This window comes from Protomyctophum bolini, assembly GCF_963924005.1.
Source record: "Protomyctophum bolini genome assembly, chromosome: 11".
Taxonomy (NCBI): domain Eukaryota; kingdom Metazoa; phylum Chordata; class Actinopteri; order Myctophiformes; family Myctophidae; genus Protomyctophum; species Protomyctophum bolini.
In genome coordinates this window covers 25,560,958-25,578,315 of record NC_137872.1, presented here as the reverse complement: position 1 = coordinate 25,578,315, position 17,358 = coordinate 25,560,958, and the positions used below count along the sequence as shown (strand labels likewise).

The 17,358-nt window shown below is 41.1% G+C and overlaps 1 protein-coding gene across 2 annotated transcripts; it reads right to left on the bottom strand.

Annotated features, from left to right (window-relative positions):
• Nucleotides 1-618: 618 nt before the first annotated feature.
• LOC308323235 (dual specificity mitogen-activated protein kinase kinase 6) lies at nt 619-15,414 on the bottom strand. Of its 2 annotated transcripts, XM_080774927.1 has the most exons (12): nt 15,059-15,414; nt 11,943-12,012; nt 10,784-10,832; nt 10,370-10,483; nt 7,181-7,300; nt 6,591-6,707; nt 6,307-6,358; nt 6,053-6,180; nt 5,860-5,937; nt 5,078-5,217; nt 4,688-4,733; nt 619-4,221 (listed from the first exon to the last, which is right to left on the bottom strand). In XM_080774927.1, the coding sequence occupies exons 1-12, from the start codon at nt 15,075-15,077 to the stop codon at nt 4,144-4,146; spliced, it is 1,011 nt and encodes a 336-aa protein (XP_080631053.1). In that variant the 5' UTR covers nt 15,078-15,414; the 3' UTR covers nt 619-4,143. The 2 variants fall into 2 exon arrangements, with proteins under 2 accessions (XP_080631053.1, XP_080631052.1); XM_080774926.1 differs by having other exon boundaries at nt 6,053-6,358.
• Between the last annotated feature and the right edge of the window lie 1,944 nt (nt 15,415-17,358).

Here is a 17,358-nt window from a genome sequence, read left to right as displayed (position 1 = left end):
TATCAATTTGTAAAAAAATAAATTATCTTGATTGATGATTTTTGATCCGGTGGGACTGGGGTGACATCCAAAGACTATTTGTGGAAAAGTCGCACATGAAAACGTTCTGACAAAATAGTCACTTGGACCGAGGGGAAGAAATTGGGGTGGTTGATGAGCCTCAGAAACGTCTTTGTATAATGATGAATTTTCTTTTTTGATCAAACTATTGATTTAATCATTAACTTATTAAATTCGATTATTTAAACTTGCTCTTATAGACTTGAATACATTCTCATGAGGATCTGAGATCAGTGCAGAACATTCCAAATGCTTTTGAACAAACAAACTCATCTTTCCCCTACCCACAGTGGCACACAATGGAGTTAAGGATAAGACACGGTTAAGGAAATTACACCCAGACGGCTGTAAAAAGAGTTTAGTCGAAGTGGGCACCCGGTTAGAGTTTTTAAGGGGAGGCAATTACGGAAGTAAGGTTCCCTCCACTTTTCCCCAAATAAATGTTTAACAAAGAGGGCAACCATTCATGCAACAAGCGGACAGCCTGCAGTGTGGAATACAGTAGTTCTTGGTAGTATGGTGTTAAAAAAAAGAAAAGAAAACGCAATACAACCTAACTGAAGAATAAAGCCTTTATTTTTATTTATTTTTTCTTATCTTCCCATAGTTCAAGTTTGTCAGTCCCACCCAATGACAAGGTGGAAAATAGAGTGAAGGAGTTAAGAGGTAGAGCAAGTGTTCCATTCTCATTGTGATGAGCAAAAAACTAAACAAAAAAGAAAGAAAACAACCCTAAACACACTATGGGAATGGCCATTCAAAGGCCTACCTACTGGGAAAACAATATCATTACAGCAGCTTCTCTGTGGCGTTGCTAGCTTTCCCTTATATTATTCACAATTATAAATACTCCTCGCTCTGATTGACTTTTGATAAAGATCACACTACAGTGTAAACTGGAGAGGGAGTGAACGATTGCCGCGTAAAAAAGGGACACGCTGCAGTCGCCATCGTCACTATCGTCACCATCACCGTCACAGTCTTTGAACACTTGAAGTGGGGAAAGTGCCCCCTAGCAAAGGGTCTCTTGATGTGGACCCCAGTTTGAAGCCCAGTTTTATGCTCCGGCGATGAAGTACCATGCAACATGTTCCAAAAAAGAAGGGAAAAGGTTTTACAGAGCTCTGCGTCGCGAGACACTTTGCCGCCAAAGCATGAATCAGGCAATAAGGGTCACTGCATAGTACAGTCAGACAGAAGAGATAATGGCTGCCCTCTATGGCCCAGATAGAGGCTCTCAGTCCAGCACTCAGGAGAACAGCCCGAGGGAAAATGGGGCCGTCACTGTCCATATAAAGCAGGGCACAGACACCTGAGCGGTGGAACTTGACAGCACATCAATCCAAAATAGGAGTATAAGAGTCAGCTGGCCCTGTGTGTGTGTGTGTGTCACACAGTATTAAAAGTTTAAAACTAACTAACCAATACTCACTCTAGGAGCTTCTTCACTGCCAGGTGACAACAGTGCCAAGTTACGTGGAGAAAAACAAAGAGATAGTATTTACATCTTCAACACATAAATTATTTCCCTAATAATATACTGTATGTGTAAGGCAATAATAAATGTCTCTGAAATAAAACAAATGTATAATAGGTGCCTCTGATGAAAAAGAAAGAAAAGACTCCAGCATTCATTCAGAAAAGGTAAGCAAAACACATTGAAATGCTGCCAGTCGAGTCAAAACGTAGCCCAAACCAAGTCCAAAAGAAGGAAAAAAACTAAACAACTAATGCAATAAATTCATGAGAACAATCTTCAAAATGGCACAGTAACACAGTAAAATCACCTGTGTTAATTCAACTATGAGAGTGTATCAATAGGACCAAACAGAACCTTGGGTAAGTAACTGAGTGTTCAAATGTAACCATATTTGGGTTGTGACAATGACAATGTTTCCCTCCCCAAGCCAATCCTATCACCCCACCCCAGGTAATGCTTAACAATTAATCAAATAATCAATTATAAAAGAAATAATAAAACAATTTATCACTATTCATTACAAAAAAAATTCAAGAATAGTTCAAATAGACAATGTGCAAGCTCACAACACATTGTGACGCATTGTGAGCTTGTAGATCTGCCATTTTCACTATTCTGGCACAACACCATTGTGCAATAAAGCATACAATAATGCTTAAGTGGTTCATCTTGGTGGAAATATAAAAAAATACAAAATATTTAAAAACAAAACACACTTGATTATTTGATTAATCAAAAAGGGTAATCGATAAAATAATCGGATAGTTGCAGCCCTAAATGTATACTCTGCATACCAATATTGCCCCACATAAATGTTGAATGGAGTAGCCTCGTCTTTCCAGTTCATACTAGTTTTGGCACTCCAAATAGTATTAAGTTCTTGTCTTCACATTCTCACCTAAATACAATACAAATTGACCACATAATGTACATTACGTTTTAGCAAGTATTTGCAAGTATGTGCAATATCAACGTCCTTGTATGATGTACATATTGTACATTCTGAACAAGTTGCACTATGCAAGTTGTAGAGGACGTCTCGCTGGGCTAAAGCTAACTTTTGTCTGGACGCCTTCCTTGTTGCCTAGTCTATTACGTATTAATAATATAAGTACATTATATGTATACTAATGGTAGATATTAAGTTCCAAATGGATTTGGTTACATTTGTACACTCTCAAGAGTTAAATTAACGCTAGGTATTTCACAGTGAAGAAGATGAAGCCATGAGCGTGAATAGACAACCCCTTAACAACTGCAGGTAACAACACTGGCTAACGCTACTAACTAGATACTGCAGCCAGGGGGTAGAGGAGAGGCATGCAGCTTCCACAGGTGTCTCTTCCTGGAGCGAAATCAGGTCGGATGACATGGATTCCTTGCATTGCCGCCTTGCATTAACCACCGTCTTAAACCCTATAGACGTAGTTGACCGGCGTGCCCCAGGGCTGTATATGGGGACCCCTCCCATTCTGTAAGCTCACAATGCGTGGCAAGCTTGCAGAGCTGCTATTTTCGCAGAATGATCTGCCCAGAATAGGGTTCATGTGGTTAAGAGCTGTCCAAGACATCTAAGATAAGACAGTGGTTCTCAACATCCCATCCAAACGGACACTTACAGGTCTGTAACTCATACCAAAAGGAGCCTTAAGGTCATTTGGATCCATTTGGTACCCCCTCAGAGTTAAATTAACACCGAGATTGGGGGGTCCCAGAGGTGAAAACTAATTATACATCAAACTGGGGGGCCCTTAAAAACAGAGAACCACGGATCGGGGTAAAAACTGCATTCTGAAAGAAATGCTTTCGTTTGACCCAGCGTGAAATCTCAACACAGGGGTTCCTTGAGGGAAAAGAAAAAGGAAAAACCATTTTGTCGAGAACCACCGATATATGACAACTGCTGCCTTGCACTGAGCCATCCATTCTGCAGAGTGAGGTCAGACTCTTCACCCGCTACATAGAATAAGGGTCATTGCAATTCATGCTCAATGTTGCAATACAGTATTTAAAAATAAAAAAACTGTATAATGAGAAAACATACCAATGCATAATGTAAATATTTTCATTACACAGAAACAAAACTTTTTTTTCTCCAGATGAAATTCATATGTAGCATAATATGTGACAAAGAAATAATGGCTGGCTCTGTCTGTTCAGGTGAGAGAGAGAGAGAGAGAGAGAGAGAGAGAGAGTCAGAATTCAGTAAATATCTGTCAAATTGGATAATTGAGCACGCGCACACACACACACACACACACACACACACACACACACACACACAGGGAAGTGTGGGGGGTGCAAATTTAAACCTCTCCAGTCGGTTGGACCACTTGAGTTCATATTACCCACCACACTCCCGCTCCAGTGCTGCAAGAGCTGGCTTCAGTCTTTGGGTTCACCCCACCCCCCATCCGTGTGTGGTTGTGTGTGTGTGTGTGTGTGTGTGCTTGCGCGCGTGCGTGCGGGGGGGCGAATTGAAAGTCTGCGTAATGTCATTCCAGTGAGTTGAAAAGGTAAGGCAGTAGGGGCCGCTGATGGAGAGGCCTCCCCGTCCGCCTACCCTGAACGGTGAACTGGTGCAGTTGAGAGGGAAGCCCCGGTCAGTCGGACAGCACCACCTTGACAAAACTGGCCACGTCTGTGTCTTTGGAGTCGTGCAGGATGAGAAAGGGATGTTGCTGTGAAAGAAAACGTGAGGAAAAACACTTTTACTGAACAATACCACAAATATGTTACAAGTAAATGTTCTGAATTCAGTATTTCACTTTTCGAATTGAACAAATCATAAAACATAGCTTTATGGGTGGTTAACAGTAGTCTAAATCTACAAAGAAACTAGTAACAAAGGTTTTCAAATAATTGTAGTGAAGTCAAAAGTACAATATTTGCCTCCAAGATGTATTGAAAGATGGACATGGACAAGAATTCCTCAAAATTGTAGTCAAATATATAACTTGATTAAATCAAAGTTACTTTCCACCAATGTCCACGGCACAAGGGAGTAATGTTTAGAACACTAAATGTAATGGCTTTACACCAAATGCGTTAATTGTGTAAGACTGGCCTCTTGTGGACAAAAGCGAGAGCCATAAAAAGGCTAAAAAGTTCAAACCCAATCCTATAATAATTCAGATTCAAACGTACCATTAATTCTGTGTAGGCTGGTCTCTCGATTGGCTTCTTTCTTAAGCTGTTAAGATGGGGAGGGAATTTAAAAATAATAATAATTATTCACCAGCATTTGTTACAGGACCACAACTGAAATAAGTGTTTCATTACAATGTGTCTATCCTGGGTATGTTATATTGCGGGTTTTTTTCACCAAATAATAATCAATCATCAATGTTTGCATATAAAAAGGTAGTAACACTAACAGCTATTATATAAAAATGTTCCCGACATGCCTCATGTTTAAGCAAAGAGAGAGCAGAACACTGTCCCCTGGTGGACACTGGATACCACTGCCTTTACACCACAGCGGGAAGCAAAACAATGTTATGTACAGTTGAGTGAGTCAGAGGCTTGCTCACTCACCATTGGGAGCTGAAATCTACGAACTCTGGGGAGAAGCGGTCGGCAGGCAGCTGTGGAGATGGCTCATCGACCACCTGCTTGAGCTGCTGGAATGGCGTGCCCCACGAGTCATAGGGGAACTTCAGAATGGCCAGCTCAATCTAGGAAGAAGAAATGGGGAATCAGATACAAAAGGATTCCATTTAGTAAACTGTACCACATCTTCATTTCTGAGCTGGATTTGAAGGTTTCGTTCATGGCTCCATGATGTATGCCAGAGGTTCTCAAACCTTTTCATTACAAGGACCCCCAGTTTGGTATGCAGTAACTCTGGAGTGGTGAGTGTACAAATGGAACCCATTGGAGCCGTAACTGTCCAATGGGTTCGATTTGTACACACCTGTAAGGGTCCATTTGGTTCCTAACTATCAATCATTTTGCTGTGGACCCCCTGGCAGAAACCCTGATGTATGCATGAGTGGAATACATATATCAGGGACTGGAAGGAATGAAAATTAAACAATGAATAAAATAGGATATTCATTTTGCAAATGAATATGAAATTCGTACTACAAAGCACTACAAATCAAATTTTATTTTTGCTCTTTCCTGTACCTATCCAGTGTTTAATTCTTCGTACTTTTTAAGTAGCATCCATATTATCACATTATTAACACATTGTGAGCTTGTAGATCGGCTATCTTCAATATCTGACGTAAGAGAAGTATATAGGACTTGTGGCAAATTCTTTGAAAACAAAAACATTGAAAGCTGGTAGAGTGTTGAATTACAGTTCTACTCACCATAGTAATTCCTAGACTCCATATGTCTGACTTGACACTGTAGCCTTTCTGGTTGAGGTCAGGGTTGATCCGTTCAGGCTACAACAGGACAGTAATAAACAATAAGTGACAGCAATATTCCTTTTGACAATAAGTAATAATTGACGCTGCTATGGACAATAGATTCCCAACTATTCTCCCTCGCCCTGCTTACCGCCATGTAGGGCTTACAGCCAGCATCCATTGTTTTGGCTACCGAGTCCACCAGGTGGCCACTAATGCCAAAATCACACATCTTCACTTGTCCCTGAGTGTTGATGAGAACATTGGAGGGCTTCACATCTGGAAAGGGATATTGATATGAGAGAACGGATAAGATCAGAAACAGGCAATGTATGACAATGCAATGTTTTGTAAGTGAGGATAAATTGTCCCTAAAAGAATAAATAAAAACAGCACTCTCCTTACCTCTGTGTATTACAGACAGGTTGCTGTGCAGGTGCTCTAATGCCTTAACTATCTGCAAAGTCACAAGGATGAAGAATAGTAGATCATGAACCAGGGATTGGCATGAAAAGTGGACTAAGCAAAGTATATAGGGTTTTATATAGGGTTGTTTAAGTCAACGAAGCATACAGGGTTTAAGTTATTAAATATCTCTGTGTGCTCGATTATATCCAGCACGATCAAACTTTATTAAATAATAAATGTGGGAGAAAATAAACAGTTTGATATAGAAGTCATAGACGTACTGCTACAGTGATCTTTCCCAAGATGTCTTCTGGGATGGTCATGCCTTTCTCAATGACCTTCTTATAGAACTTATCCAGAGAGGTGTCCATTAGCTCCATACAGATCCACACATCCCCCTGAGAACACAGCGTTGAACAAGTGTTAAGTATGATGGTGATAATCGGCATGACCGCCACAAGACCCTAGGGGACCCAGGACCTTCAGCACTACTGACTGTGCCACCGTGCCCCCTATCCTGCACATTGTTATATATTGTTATATATATATATATGTCATTTTTTTTAATGGTCAAGAGGTGCACGCACATACAAATATTTCAACCGGTGCAGGATTCGAAATATATATATATTATTATTATTTATTAAACCACTATTCTGGGCAAGGCATGTCAAAATAATTGGCGAACAAACATTTGGTGAAAATAGCAGATCTACAAGCGCATGGCGTGTTGTGAGCTTTTTGTGGTAACCTTAGCTTAAATGTCTGACTGTACCTCGTGCTGTTTATATTTCTGTCTAATATTTCGCAGGGGGCCATGGATAGAACCATGCAGGATTCGAGTTAACAAAGTATATAGGGTATTACTGACCTCTCTGAAGAGGGCACCGTAGAACGTGACAGTGAAGAAGCAGTCGACTGTCCTCATGGAAATATCCAGGTCCATTAGTAGCCTCTTCTGCTCCAGGGTGTTGACTGTGGCCCGGATCCTCTGCAGAGACAAAGTTATGTCATTGATCTGGGCTGCCAGGTTCCAGTGGCGGTTAGGGATTCTGCGATCGGATATCGGCCCGATATCAGCCAAAAAATGTTTTTATTGGATTGCAGCAAAGATGACCGATCAAACGCTCCAAGTCCATGCAGAGGCCACGCGATCAAAAAAGTGTTTGCTAGTCACAGGCAGCTAGTCAGCACGCAGCAGGAATAGACAGACAGAGAGACTTAAATATGTGCTGTATTGGATCGGTTATCTGCATCGGATCGGTATAGATTCTGCCATATCAGTATCGGATGTGAAAAACAATCACAATTTGCGTTCTCACTTTTCCGTCTTCACTTTTCTGCCCTCACATTTGTCTTCAATGTTTGCGTTTACCACAAACCCAGAAAGCTGTGGCTAGGAGGGGCTGGTGCCCCTCAAAACTTTTGATCGCAGCATCCCTATAGTAGCAGTTCTAGCTTGCATGGTGCCCTGGGCAAACTCCCCTTTCATAGTCATTTATATACAAAAATAAGTCCAACAGTTAGAAATATCCTTGTATTAATTTCTACAAATTCAATGCGCCTGCCTTTCAATATATTGCATAGAGTACTAAAGCCACCTGGTGGATGACCAGTGCAGCTGCGTGTGTAGTGTCCCTTTTTGCACGCCATAGTTTTGCCTCGGCAGAGGAAATTATTTCCCTGCTGCAATTATCACTTTGTTACACAGATTTGTGTACTGTATGCTGCAGCTGTGCTGTTGATGACCAGTGTCATACTTAAATGTGTTCAAACCATAGACTGTAAAAAATATGGACAAAGCGTTCCGCGGGTCTAACATGAACGTAAAATGAAGCCTGTCTCTATGCGTCAGTCCTTGCCATGGAGGCAGCCATCTTTCTAGATCCGGGCCCAGGCCCAGCTGGCCCATTGGCTGGCCCAGACAACGAGGCGGGACTTCCCCCCTTCTTCTTCGTTGGTTTTTATTTTGACTCGAGTGGGTGGGGGATCCCGTTCATAGACTGTAACGGTAGCCACGCCCCTCAGAACATGCGCGACTTTATGGTCATTTTTTTTATACATGGGACCATAATTTTCCAAAAAGAATATTATGACATTAGAAATGAGACTTTAAACTAGTGACTGGAAGCAAAAAGTATTCATGACCATGTTTATTAAGGTAATACAGTCTAGGTGAAGTTGGGCCCAAATACATGGACTTCTATGGGGCTATGGGTTTTTCTGGGTCCAGTGATAGCGCCACAACAGGCCATTATATGAACTTTCATTTCCTTAGTGGCTTCACAAAATATCTGTCTGACTGCCTTGTTGAATGTCACATTGTAATTCCAGCTGAATTTGGGTGTTTTGTAAGGGATGAGGGTTTTTATTGTCTGTCGTTTATGCTCCATCTGTGGAATTTTGAAAGGTTCTGCAAGCCTTAAATAGAAAAATAGCTCTCACTGGGTTAGGTGGTCTATGAAAATAGAAAGAAAGAAATGAATTAATTACCACTATACGATCACATCATGAGTGTACTTGGCCTCAGCAGAAGAAATGATTTTCGTGCTGCAGATTTGTGTACTGTATGCTGCTGCTGCACTGTTAATGTTGATAACCAGTGTCATACCAGGAGCTCCAAAGTAAAGACAACCTGATTGAGAGCAAGTCCTCTGTGTGGCCCTGTCATCACTTCTACACCATAGACATCTCCACCAAATACACAGACAGACACAACCCGTTACACAAGTCAGTCATACCCCCCCCCCCCCTCCCCCTAACTCTGGCTTCCAGTGGGTCAAACCCACCCAACCCCCATCACGTACTTCTGTGTGGGAGACCTTTCGAGGCCTGACTAGCTCACAAACTAGAATCAAAGTGCCCACTCAGCCATGGTTAATTGACCCACATGGTGACATGATATCATTGACGTGCTGTGCATAATATGCTCATAGTATGAGCAATAGAAAACTGATCGTGCAAGTGCGAGCACCCATGCCTGCCCAGCAACTTGCTGCTACTGGCAAGATGCCATTCAGATAATTCAGACTGGTTTGATTACATTTATGACAAGTAAAATGTATACCAACGATTGATTTCGTTAAGGATTTTTTTTACATACATTGATTGTTTACCTCTATATGTAGAAGAGGTAACACCCCAAGTCCGATCTGACACTGTCATCTCTCATTGGCTACCCGCCCTACTTAACAAAACAAAAGATAAACAACCCTTTGAAACCCATTGAGCCCTATGCCTCAAGGTGTCTTAAAGTGCTAAATGTTAATGTAATATGTTAATGGTACTATGTTAATATTAACAGGCACAGACACAACAATGCCCATGCACCTAATCGCCATTAAGTAAGAGTTTGTGAACTTCTTAGAATATGCATACTTCAAAATAATCTGTGTTGACAAATCATAAGTTTCACATTGTATTATCACCACAAGTCATATTTTGAAGCCAGACTACAATCTATAGGAAGTCCAATTTGAACTGAAGCTGCATTGATGCTACTGGAATGGAAGAATTTCTGGTTTAAAAGCAAGACTTTAGAGACATGAAAACCGTACACTGTGCAGGGTAAAACAGTTTGTATTCCTGGCCTTCAACATATTGTAGGCAACATGTTTTATTAGAGACTCCCCCATTTTGCCAGTTCTCTTCCGCTTTGTCAGGCATAGATAAAATTGATTGAGGTTGCAATTTCGCATGTGGGATCTTGCAAATACTGCTAGTAGTTTCCGGCGTTCAGTGAGCAAAAGAAACACAAGCATTTAACAACCAACTTTGTTTTCGTGCTTACATTTCAATATCACTGATGCATTCTCAAGAGACTCAGGCACTATTAAAATGAGCCTGATGCTAAACAACAGACAGGACCGTGGGAAGAGCCTTGAAAGTCATTTTTTCATATACACTTTTCTAAAGATACTCCAAGCCGTTCTGTCACAGAATCGATCCGGAAGTGTTCCAAGTTGAGAGCATATGTTGAGTACATCGATGACTCACAGCACTATTTTAAAAACAAATCTACTGTGCAGCCAAGTCAAGGTAACCTGAGCAGTGTGCCTACCTTGACAGCCATGATAACGCCACTGGGCACATGTCTCATCTTGTCCACCACCCCATATGCCCCTCGCCCCAGCTCGGAAATCTGCTCCAAGTCATCTGCCTTCACAACAAAATTCTGCATACGAGAGAGAGAGAGAGAGAGAAAGAGAGAGAACAGTGCAATTGTGAGTGTAAGCCTGATTTATACTTACTATCGTAAGACAGTGTCCTGTGCAAGAAATAGCTGATCTAAAAGCTCACAACGAGTCGTGATGCAACGCATTGTAAGATGGGCTATTTTAGGCATAGGACACCTTCAGAGTTTAATTCATTTGTTCAATTAAACAAATTACCATTCGGAGTGACGTCATCTCCATGATGCAAGTTTTAAGCTAAGGAAAGAATACATTTTCACTTTTTTCAGGCCATTCGTTACCTTGTCTCCAATAGTGACGCAGGCTTTAGAGTCAAGATCTCGAGGGGGCCTGTAGGAGAGGAAGTTTAAATTGAGCACAAACAGGATATTTGCATATGGTGATTTGTCAAATACATTCTGTAAGCTTATTGTAATAATTTATATTAACTATAAGTAAATATTGCCACAAGACAATACATATGAGGTCAATAGTCATTTAACCCCCATACCAGACCAGTGTTAATTTTTTTCAGCAGATTTTGATTTAGTCTTATGAATAACACCATTTAGTCTTAATCATATTTAGTCTTCTGAAATTGTTTAGTCATAGTCGACTAAATATCAAAATCTTAGTCTTTTAGAGTTAATGCAATGTTAATTTTGACAGAAAATATTTCGTTTTAGTCTTTAAATAACACCATTTAATTTTAGTCCATTTAGTCTTCTAAAATTGTTTAGTCTTAGTCTAGTTTTAATCGACTAAATATCAAAAACCTTAGTCTTTAAGTCTTAAGGTCCCTCTCCACCAAACAGTCTTGTTCAGACTAGTCAAAGACTTGTTAAAACTGTCACAGATTGCAACAGACTGGGCACTTAATCAGCCGGCCGATGACACACGGAAATGTTGTGCGCATGCTCAGAGGAAATCCCGTGCAATAACTCTCCATACCAGGAGATGGCCATACCAAGTCTGCGGTTCGGTGCCCAGCCGGAAACAAACGCAGCATCTTGACCAAAATGAAACAACAACAGACTGTTGTGTCACTGTCATATGCCACGCTACCTCGATATTTATTTATATATACACCAGTCTACACCAGTTAATATTTATGCCATCCAGATCGAGATATGTAAACTACCTTACTAGTCTTCGTCAACAAAATTAACAAAGTCCCATACGTTGTTGAGCTCAGTGTACAAGGGCACAATGCATCGCATTGTGAGCTTGTAGATCTGCAATTTTCTGCAAAGGATCCCCATGATATCGATGCTGGGGATTAAGTGCTTAAGGCACATTTCCTCTCTTTCTTCCAGTGTACAATTATAAATCACAAATTCTCCTATAGAGGTGTTCCACAAGAAAAGCGATACGTTTTATTTTGCGATTACAACACTTATGGTATGAAGTGTGCAGATGGTATAGTTCTGCTTCCACCCTGATAACAGAGAAGGGTCTTACGCTGCTACTGCTGGTGGGGGCTGTTCAAACACTTCTTTGGACAACTTCAGTCCAGGGCTCTTCTTCTTCCCTGCAAGAGAGGTGAAAGGCTTGTGAATCTTAAGTTTAAGATCTAAAGTTAAGATCATCTGCAAATTGGCTTTATAACGATTGTGGTTGACCTCAAAATAACCAAATGGGATTATGGGCATGTGGATAATTGTTTTGTTTCATTCAAAGAATTAGGAGGTTTTGATGTGTTGAATTTAGGCTAAACACTATTTACATTGCTTTGCTATCTATTCAGATTAGGTGTACTCAAAGTTAAGTCCCAACACAATAGAGACAGCCGACAGCGAAGCCAACGTACTGTAAAGTAAAAATGACTAATCTTCATTGGTATGATGACTCAGAGGGAGAGAAATGGAGGAGGGGGGACCCCAAGGAAATAAAGAAGCTTCCTTGAATCGCTTCCTGTCTTACATTTTATTTGCCATCACTGCAAACAAGTCTACCTAATGTTTTCAGAATCTCAACCTTTCAATATTACAAATCTCAATCTCTGGAAGACTACACATGTTGCTGTAAATGTAAGCCCTGGAGCTCTGGGACCTTGCTCAGTGAAAGTAGTGGCAGGCCATTCATAAACATGTTTTACCAGCAGGGCCTAGCCTTGGGACTTCCCACAAGGGGCCATGGGTCCGTGCCAGAATGACCCAGCTAGCGGGAAACTAAAACTACCAGGAAGACAAAGAAAACCCAACAGCTCAACAAATTATTTTTGACAAGGATATTGGTGTTTGTTCCCTTCATTGGGTTAATAGGCAACACAGAGCACTTCCATTGCATCTCTCTGCGCAACAAAGATTCACGTGTGCTTTAATCACTTATCACACATGGTCACTAAAAATAGATTAGCATTTCCCCTGTAATAGCTAAATATGGAGCATTCATAATAACATCCCTAGTATGATGTGACGAATACAGCAGCCTTTTGTTCAATCCACTATATCAGATAACAAGCTGAATCCGATACTGCTAGGCTATGTATTCGGTCAAGGGGTGCAATGAAGAAAAAAAGTTTGCATACTTTAAATACAAGACAGACATCTAATCTAGCACAGCATGGCATGTCAAAGCTCTTCAAGAGCTCAAGCTATGTTCTGGCACCGCAGGAGAGCAATGTAACGTTCAGTTACATCCATAATTTGTCTGTAATTAACACATTTTCAACTCAATCTCGCTTTGAAAGAGACACCGGCATGCATCCAAGTAACGATTACAGGACACAGGCAAGCTGTGCATGTTTACAGCCACAATTGACTTGGACACCCCACAGCATGTTGCTCTCTCAGGTAGCAGGCAGCAGGTGGGGTCAGGGTGCCAGTCATACGTGGTCAGACGGGGGCACGTGTGTTGAGTCCGTTTGTGGTCTGGGGCTGCAAAGTGGGAGATGACTCAGTCTGTCACACTGGACACATCCTCTCAGAACACAACAGCTGTCAGGACCCTTTGGGAAATATGATGTCACTTCACTTGGACAGGCTGCTTGCTGTCCTCAATGGGCTGAGGCTTTCCTGTAAGCATTCTGTGGCAAGACCTGCCTAGTTTCTGAACCGGAGCAACTATGAAACTAAACGGCCTTAGTTAGAGCGGGCACGTGCCGATTGACTTGGGGCCTACGCTGGTGTTCAGAAGACACTTGTGAATGCAGAGAACTATACAAAGTATTTCTGGATTGTGCATGGGATCAAAGTGTCAATAGCTGTGTGGCGAGTCACCATCAGGAAGCTTTGGGGCCCCGGAGCAAGTCCGTATATGGACAATGATGAGTCACGCACAGATAATCTTCCACACAACTCTATCACCAGCGTTAGGGGAATCAAAACTCTGAACATGCCAAAGCAATGCTGCAAATTGCATTGCGTTGCACTTAGGCGTTCTCCGCCCATTATGAACCAAAGCCCCAACTTAACTGTAAGTGGTCAAAAATGTGGTTTGCGTTGGTCTCATCTACACAACAATAGCAGTATAGAAGCTGCGTAGCAGCTATGCCAGACTGCTTGCAGCCAGTTAAGTGTCAACAGTGAACGTCTGCAGCAGTCATTGGGAATGCAAGTCAAAACATGCCATGGTAGGCCAAAGGCTATGATTGCCTGAGCACAGCACACAGCCAATCTGCACAGCCCTCTCAAAACAGTGTGTACTCCCGACCATGGTAACGCTAGTATGATTGTGTAATAGCACGCGGTGAACTTGAAATGTAAATTGACATCATCATCATGCCCTCTATGTCTGACGCAGGGGAAGGACCTTGATTTTCCAAGGTGTGGATTTTCTAAAACAATGCAATTTTTTCCTCTCTCTCCACATTTAAACCAGCACAACAGTGTGTGATATAGGTGTGTTATAGATTGAATTGCTGCCAATGCCAGCAGACATATTTTGAGATATTTCAATTAACAGGTGTGGACAATTTTTCAAGATGATGCGACTCTAAAAATAAATTGTTGACTAACTTGACCAATCACAAGGACCCAACACCCAGTCAATGAGTCATGACAACCATAAGGCCGAAAAACACCTGTGGTAACACTGTGCAGCCTACTCCATTATAACCATTAGTACAGACCTAAATGAGCTGTGCAGCCAGGTACAGCGCTATCGGCTGAACAATACACTTATTTATATCCATACAAGAAAAGAAAATGACTTGAATACGGAAAAATACGATCCACACACGTGTTGAATTACACGTAAAACACAGCAACAACACCCTGAGTTAATACATGTAACATTTTGCACACTCTCAGCGTGAATGGCTGTAGTACATTTAACAGTGTTACAATAATAATCCTCATGCTCCGAGGTGGATGTTTCACTGCCGGGATGTTTCGTGTCGTGGTGATGACAGAAGCAGGAATACAACAAAACTAAAAGACCTTCTGGTTTCTATTCGCTCTCTCCACAGGCAGCAGCGACAACGTGCAGTTTATTTCCACCTGGTAGTATAAGGTTACAGCGACAGATAGCTAACTCCCACCTCACACACACAATCGCGTTCCAAATGCATATAATGATAAGACGGGGAAAGAATTAAAATACAATAAAAGCAGGCGAACGTAGCAAATCCTTACCTCCTTTAGAGAGAGACATTTCCCCTTTGCTTTGATGAAGGGGGAAGGGAAGCACAAAGACTTTTGCCTTTTTCACTCCCTCCCTCCCTGCATCTACCCTCTACACCCCGCTCAGGATCTGCGCTTGCTTGCTTTCGTGCAAAAAAGAGAGAGAGAAAAAGAAGAAGCTAGCAACGATCAAAAAAAGATTGTCTTTTTTATCTCCCGTGCAATCGTCGCACTTTTTCCCACGAATCCACCAGGGCTACGGATCGATTACCTGATCGATGCACGACTTTGAATAAAAGGCGAGCGCTTGGATATTATGCAGCTCTAAAGGTAGTTTGCTAACAAAAAAAGCTGCACTTTAGGGTGGCCAAAGTCTGACAGCTGAAGGAGGATCCTACAACGACGGAGTGGTACGCAATGACGTGTTTCCTGCCCCACATGGAACAGTTGTGGGCTTTGTAGTTTTTCCATAGTATTGTGTGCTGAGTGAGAACACAGCTTTTTTCCCTTTCTTTTTTTTTGCGCCAGCGTTATAATCAGTGGTGGAAGTAGTAACTCAGGTATTTTAGTACTTAAGTAAATGTAGCACAATATAAAAATACTCAGTGACAAGTAAAACACATGTGTTCTAAATGTTACTTGAGTATATACTTAAACTACCAAAAGTACCAAAATGTTTGAAAATAGCACAACAACCGTGGTTACCTTTCCAAACAGCCTAGTAGCCTAACTAAAAGAGTAAAAGTACAATTTTAGCCTCTGAGTGAGATACAAAAGTATTGGAAATACTCCAGTAAAGTATAAAGAGGCGTACCTTAAATAGTAAAGTATATGCTACTGCCCTTAAGTTACAAGAATTGTGTTAACAATTGTTTCGAATATCTTAGCTGAAGGTTAAAAGGAAAAGTGTTTGAACTGAGCTGGGGACCCCCTGGAACCCACGTCGAAAATAGCAAATCTACAGTTGCAATTGCAATCTGGCAAGATATTTAGTGCATGATGCTGCACGTATAACCATGCAGTTCCACATATAATTCGTCACTAAACATTCTGCAAAACATACATCAAGAAGTTTGCACTGTAGATCGGCTATTTTAACTGTTTGACATAGCCCTACAGCAAAGCATAATAGGTAGGTTTACGTTGTTAAAATAGATTATTCAAATATTGTAGTTTAAAAACTAGAACAAAACTTACTTTTTACGGTGATGTTCTTTGAGACGCACACACTGGACGCAAAATCCGCCATGGCTGTTGCGTTGGAATTAAATTAAATATCTATGTCCTTCTCTCTCCTATACACACAACTACGGTTAAGTATTTTAGTACAGGGGCCTGCTGCAATAACTACCGTCTCATGTACCCCCTCTAAGTTCCCGAGCCACGAAAAGCAGCAAGCAGAGTAGCAAACTGAGCTAAATATTTATCTTTTTTTATCACCAACAACAACATATAAACAACACACGTGTCACGGAGACTCGATAGTAGTCGAAGTTAGGTTAAGTCGAAGTCGTCAAGTCGATACGATATACCCGCCCACTTTTCGCGCACCTACCAGTGCATGACGGGTAGTGGTATTTCCGCCCAGCTTACCTATGCCTGAACAAAACATCAGTTGAAGAAGTACTAAAGTAGACCTAACAGAGTATATAAATAAAAGGTTTTTTCTCAACTGATTCTTGTAGCTTGGGGTCACCGCTCACCTCTTAAGAATTCAAGAAGGTGCCCTGTGATATCCCTTGGGCATTTTTTAGGCCTATAGGCCTATACAGGTTTAATTAGTTTGTTTTTAGGTCAATGTTTGTTTTAAAAACGCCATTGACAATAAAGAGAATTTAATGTTTGTTTAGTCACTAACATAAACATTAAATGCCATTAAAGTTTAGTATTTGTTCAATGTTCAATGTTTTGAACTTTAACCCCATTAAATAATACAGGTCTATATAGAACACAAATATTATTCCACCAAAATGAACATACTCAGCTGAAAAAAGTAGCATTTTTATTCATTATTAAATCATTGCAGCTATGAATATTATCAATTCAATGCTACAGATAATAACCACAATTCATACACGTGTAACTTTTTCCTGCTATGCATGCCTTGATGATTTTGTTACTGTTAGCTAAAAGTGTTAGCTAAAAGTGGGCGTTCTGGTGTTCTGTGACTGTCAGATGTTTTTGCCAAGATGTTGAATGTGAAAGAAGTTCCTTCAGAATGTGCCCTGCAGTTGATGCGGCTGAGCATGTTCTTGATGGAGGCTCCATAGGCAGAGGACCTGATGTGAGCCTTGGGTCAATTACAATTGCTG

Bases quoted from the DNA above. Each gene is read 5' to 3' on its own strand.
- LOC308323235 (XM_080774926.1), bottom strand. The intron at 10,833-11,942 runs GTAAGACCCTTC...CCTCTCCTACAG, and splicing joins CCCCCACCAGCAGTAGCAGC to GCCCCCTCGAGATCTTGACT. The intron at 10,484-10,783 runs GTAACGAATGGC...TCTCGTATGCAG, and splicing joins GCGTCACTATTGGAGACAAG to AATTTTGTTGTGAAGGCAGA.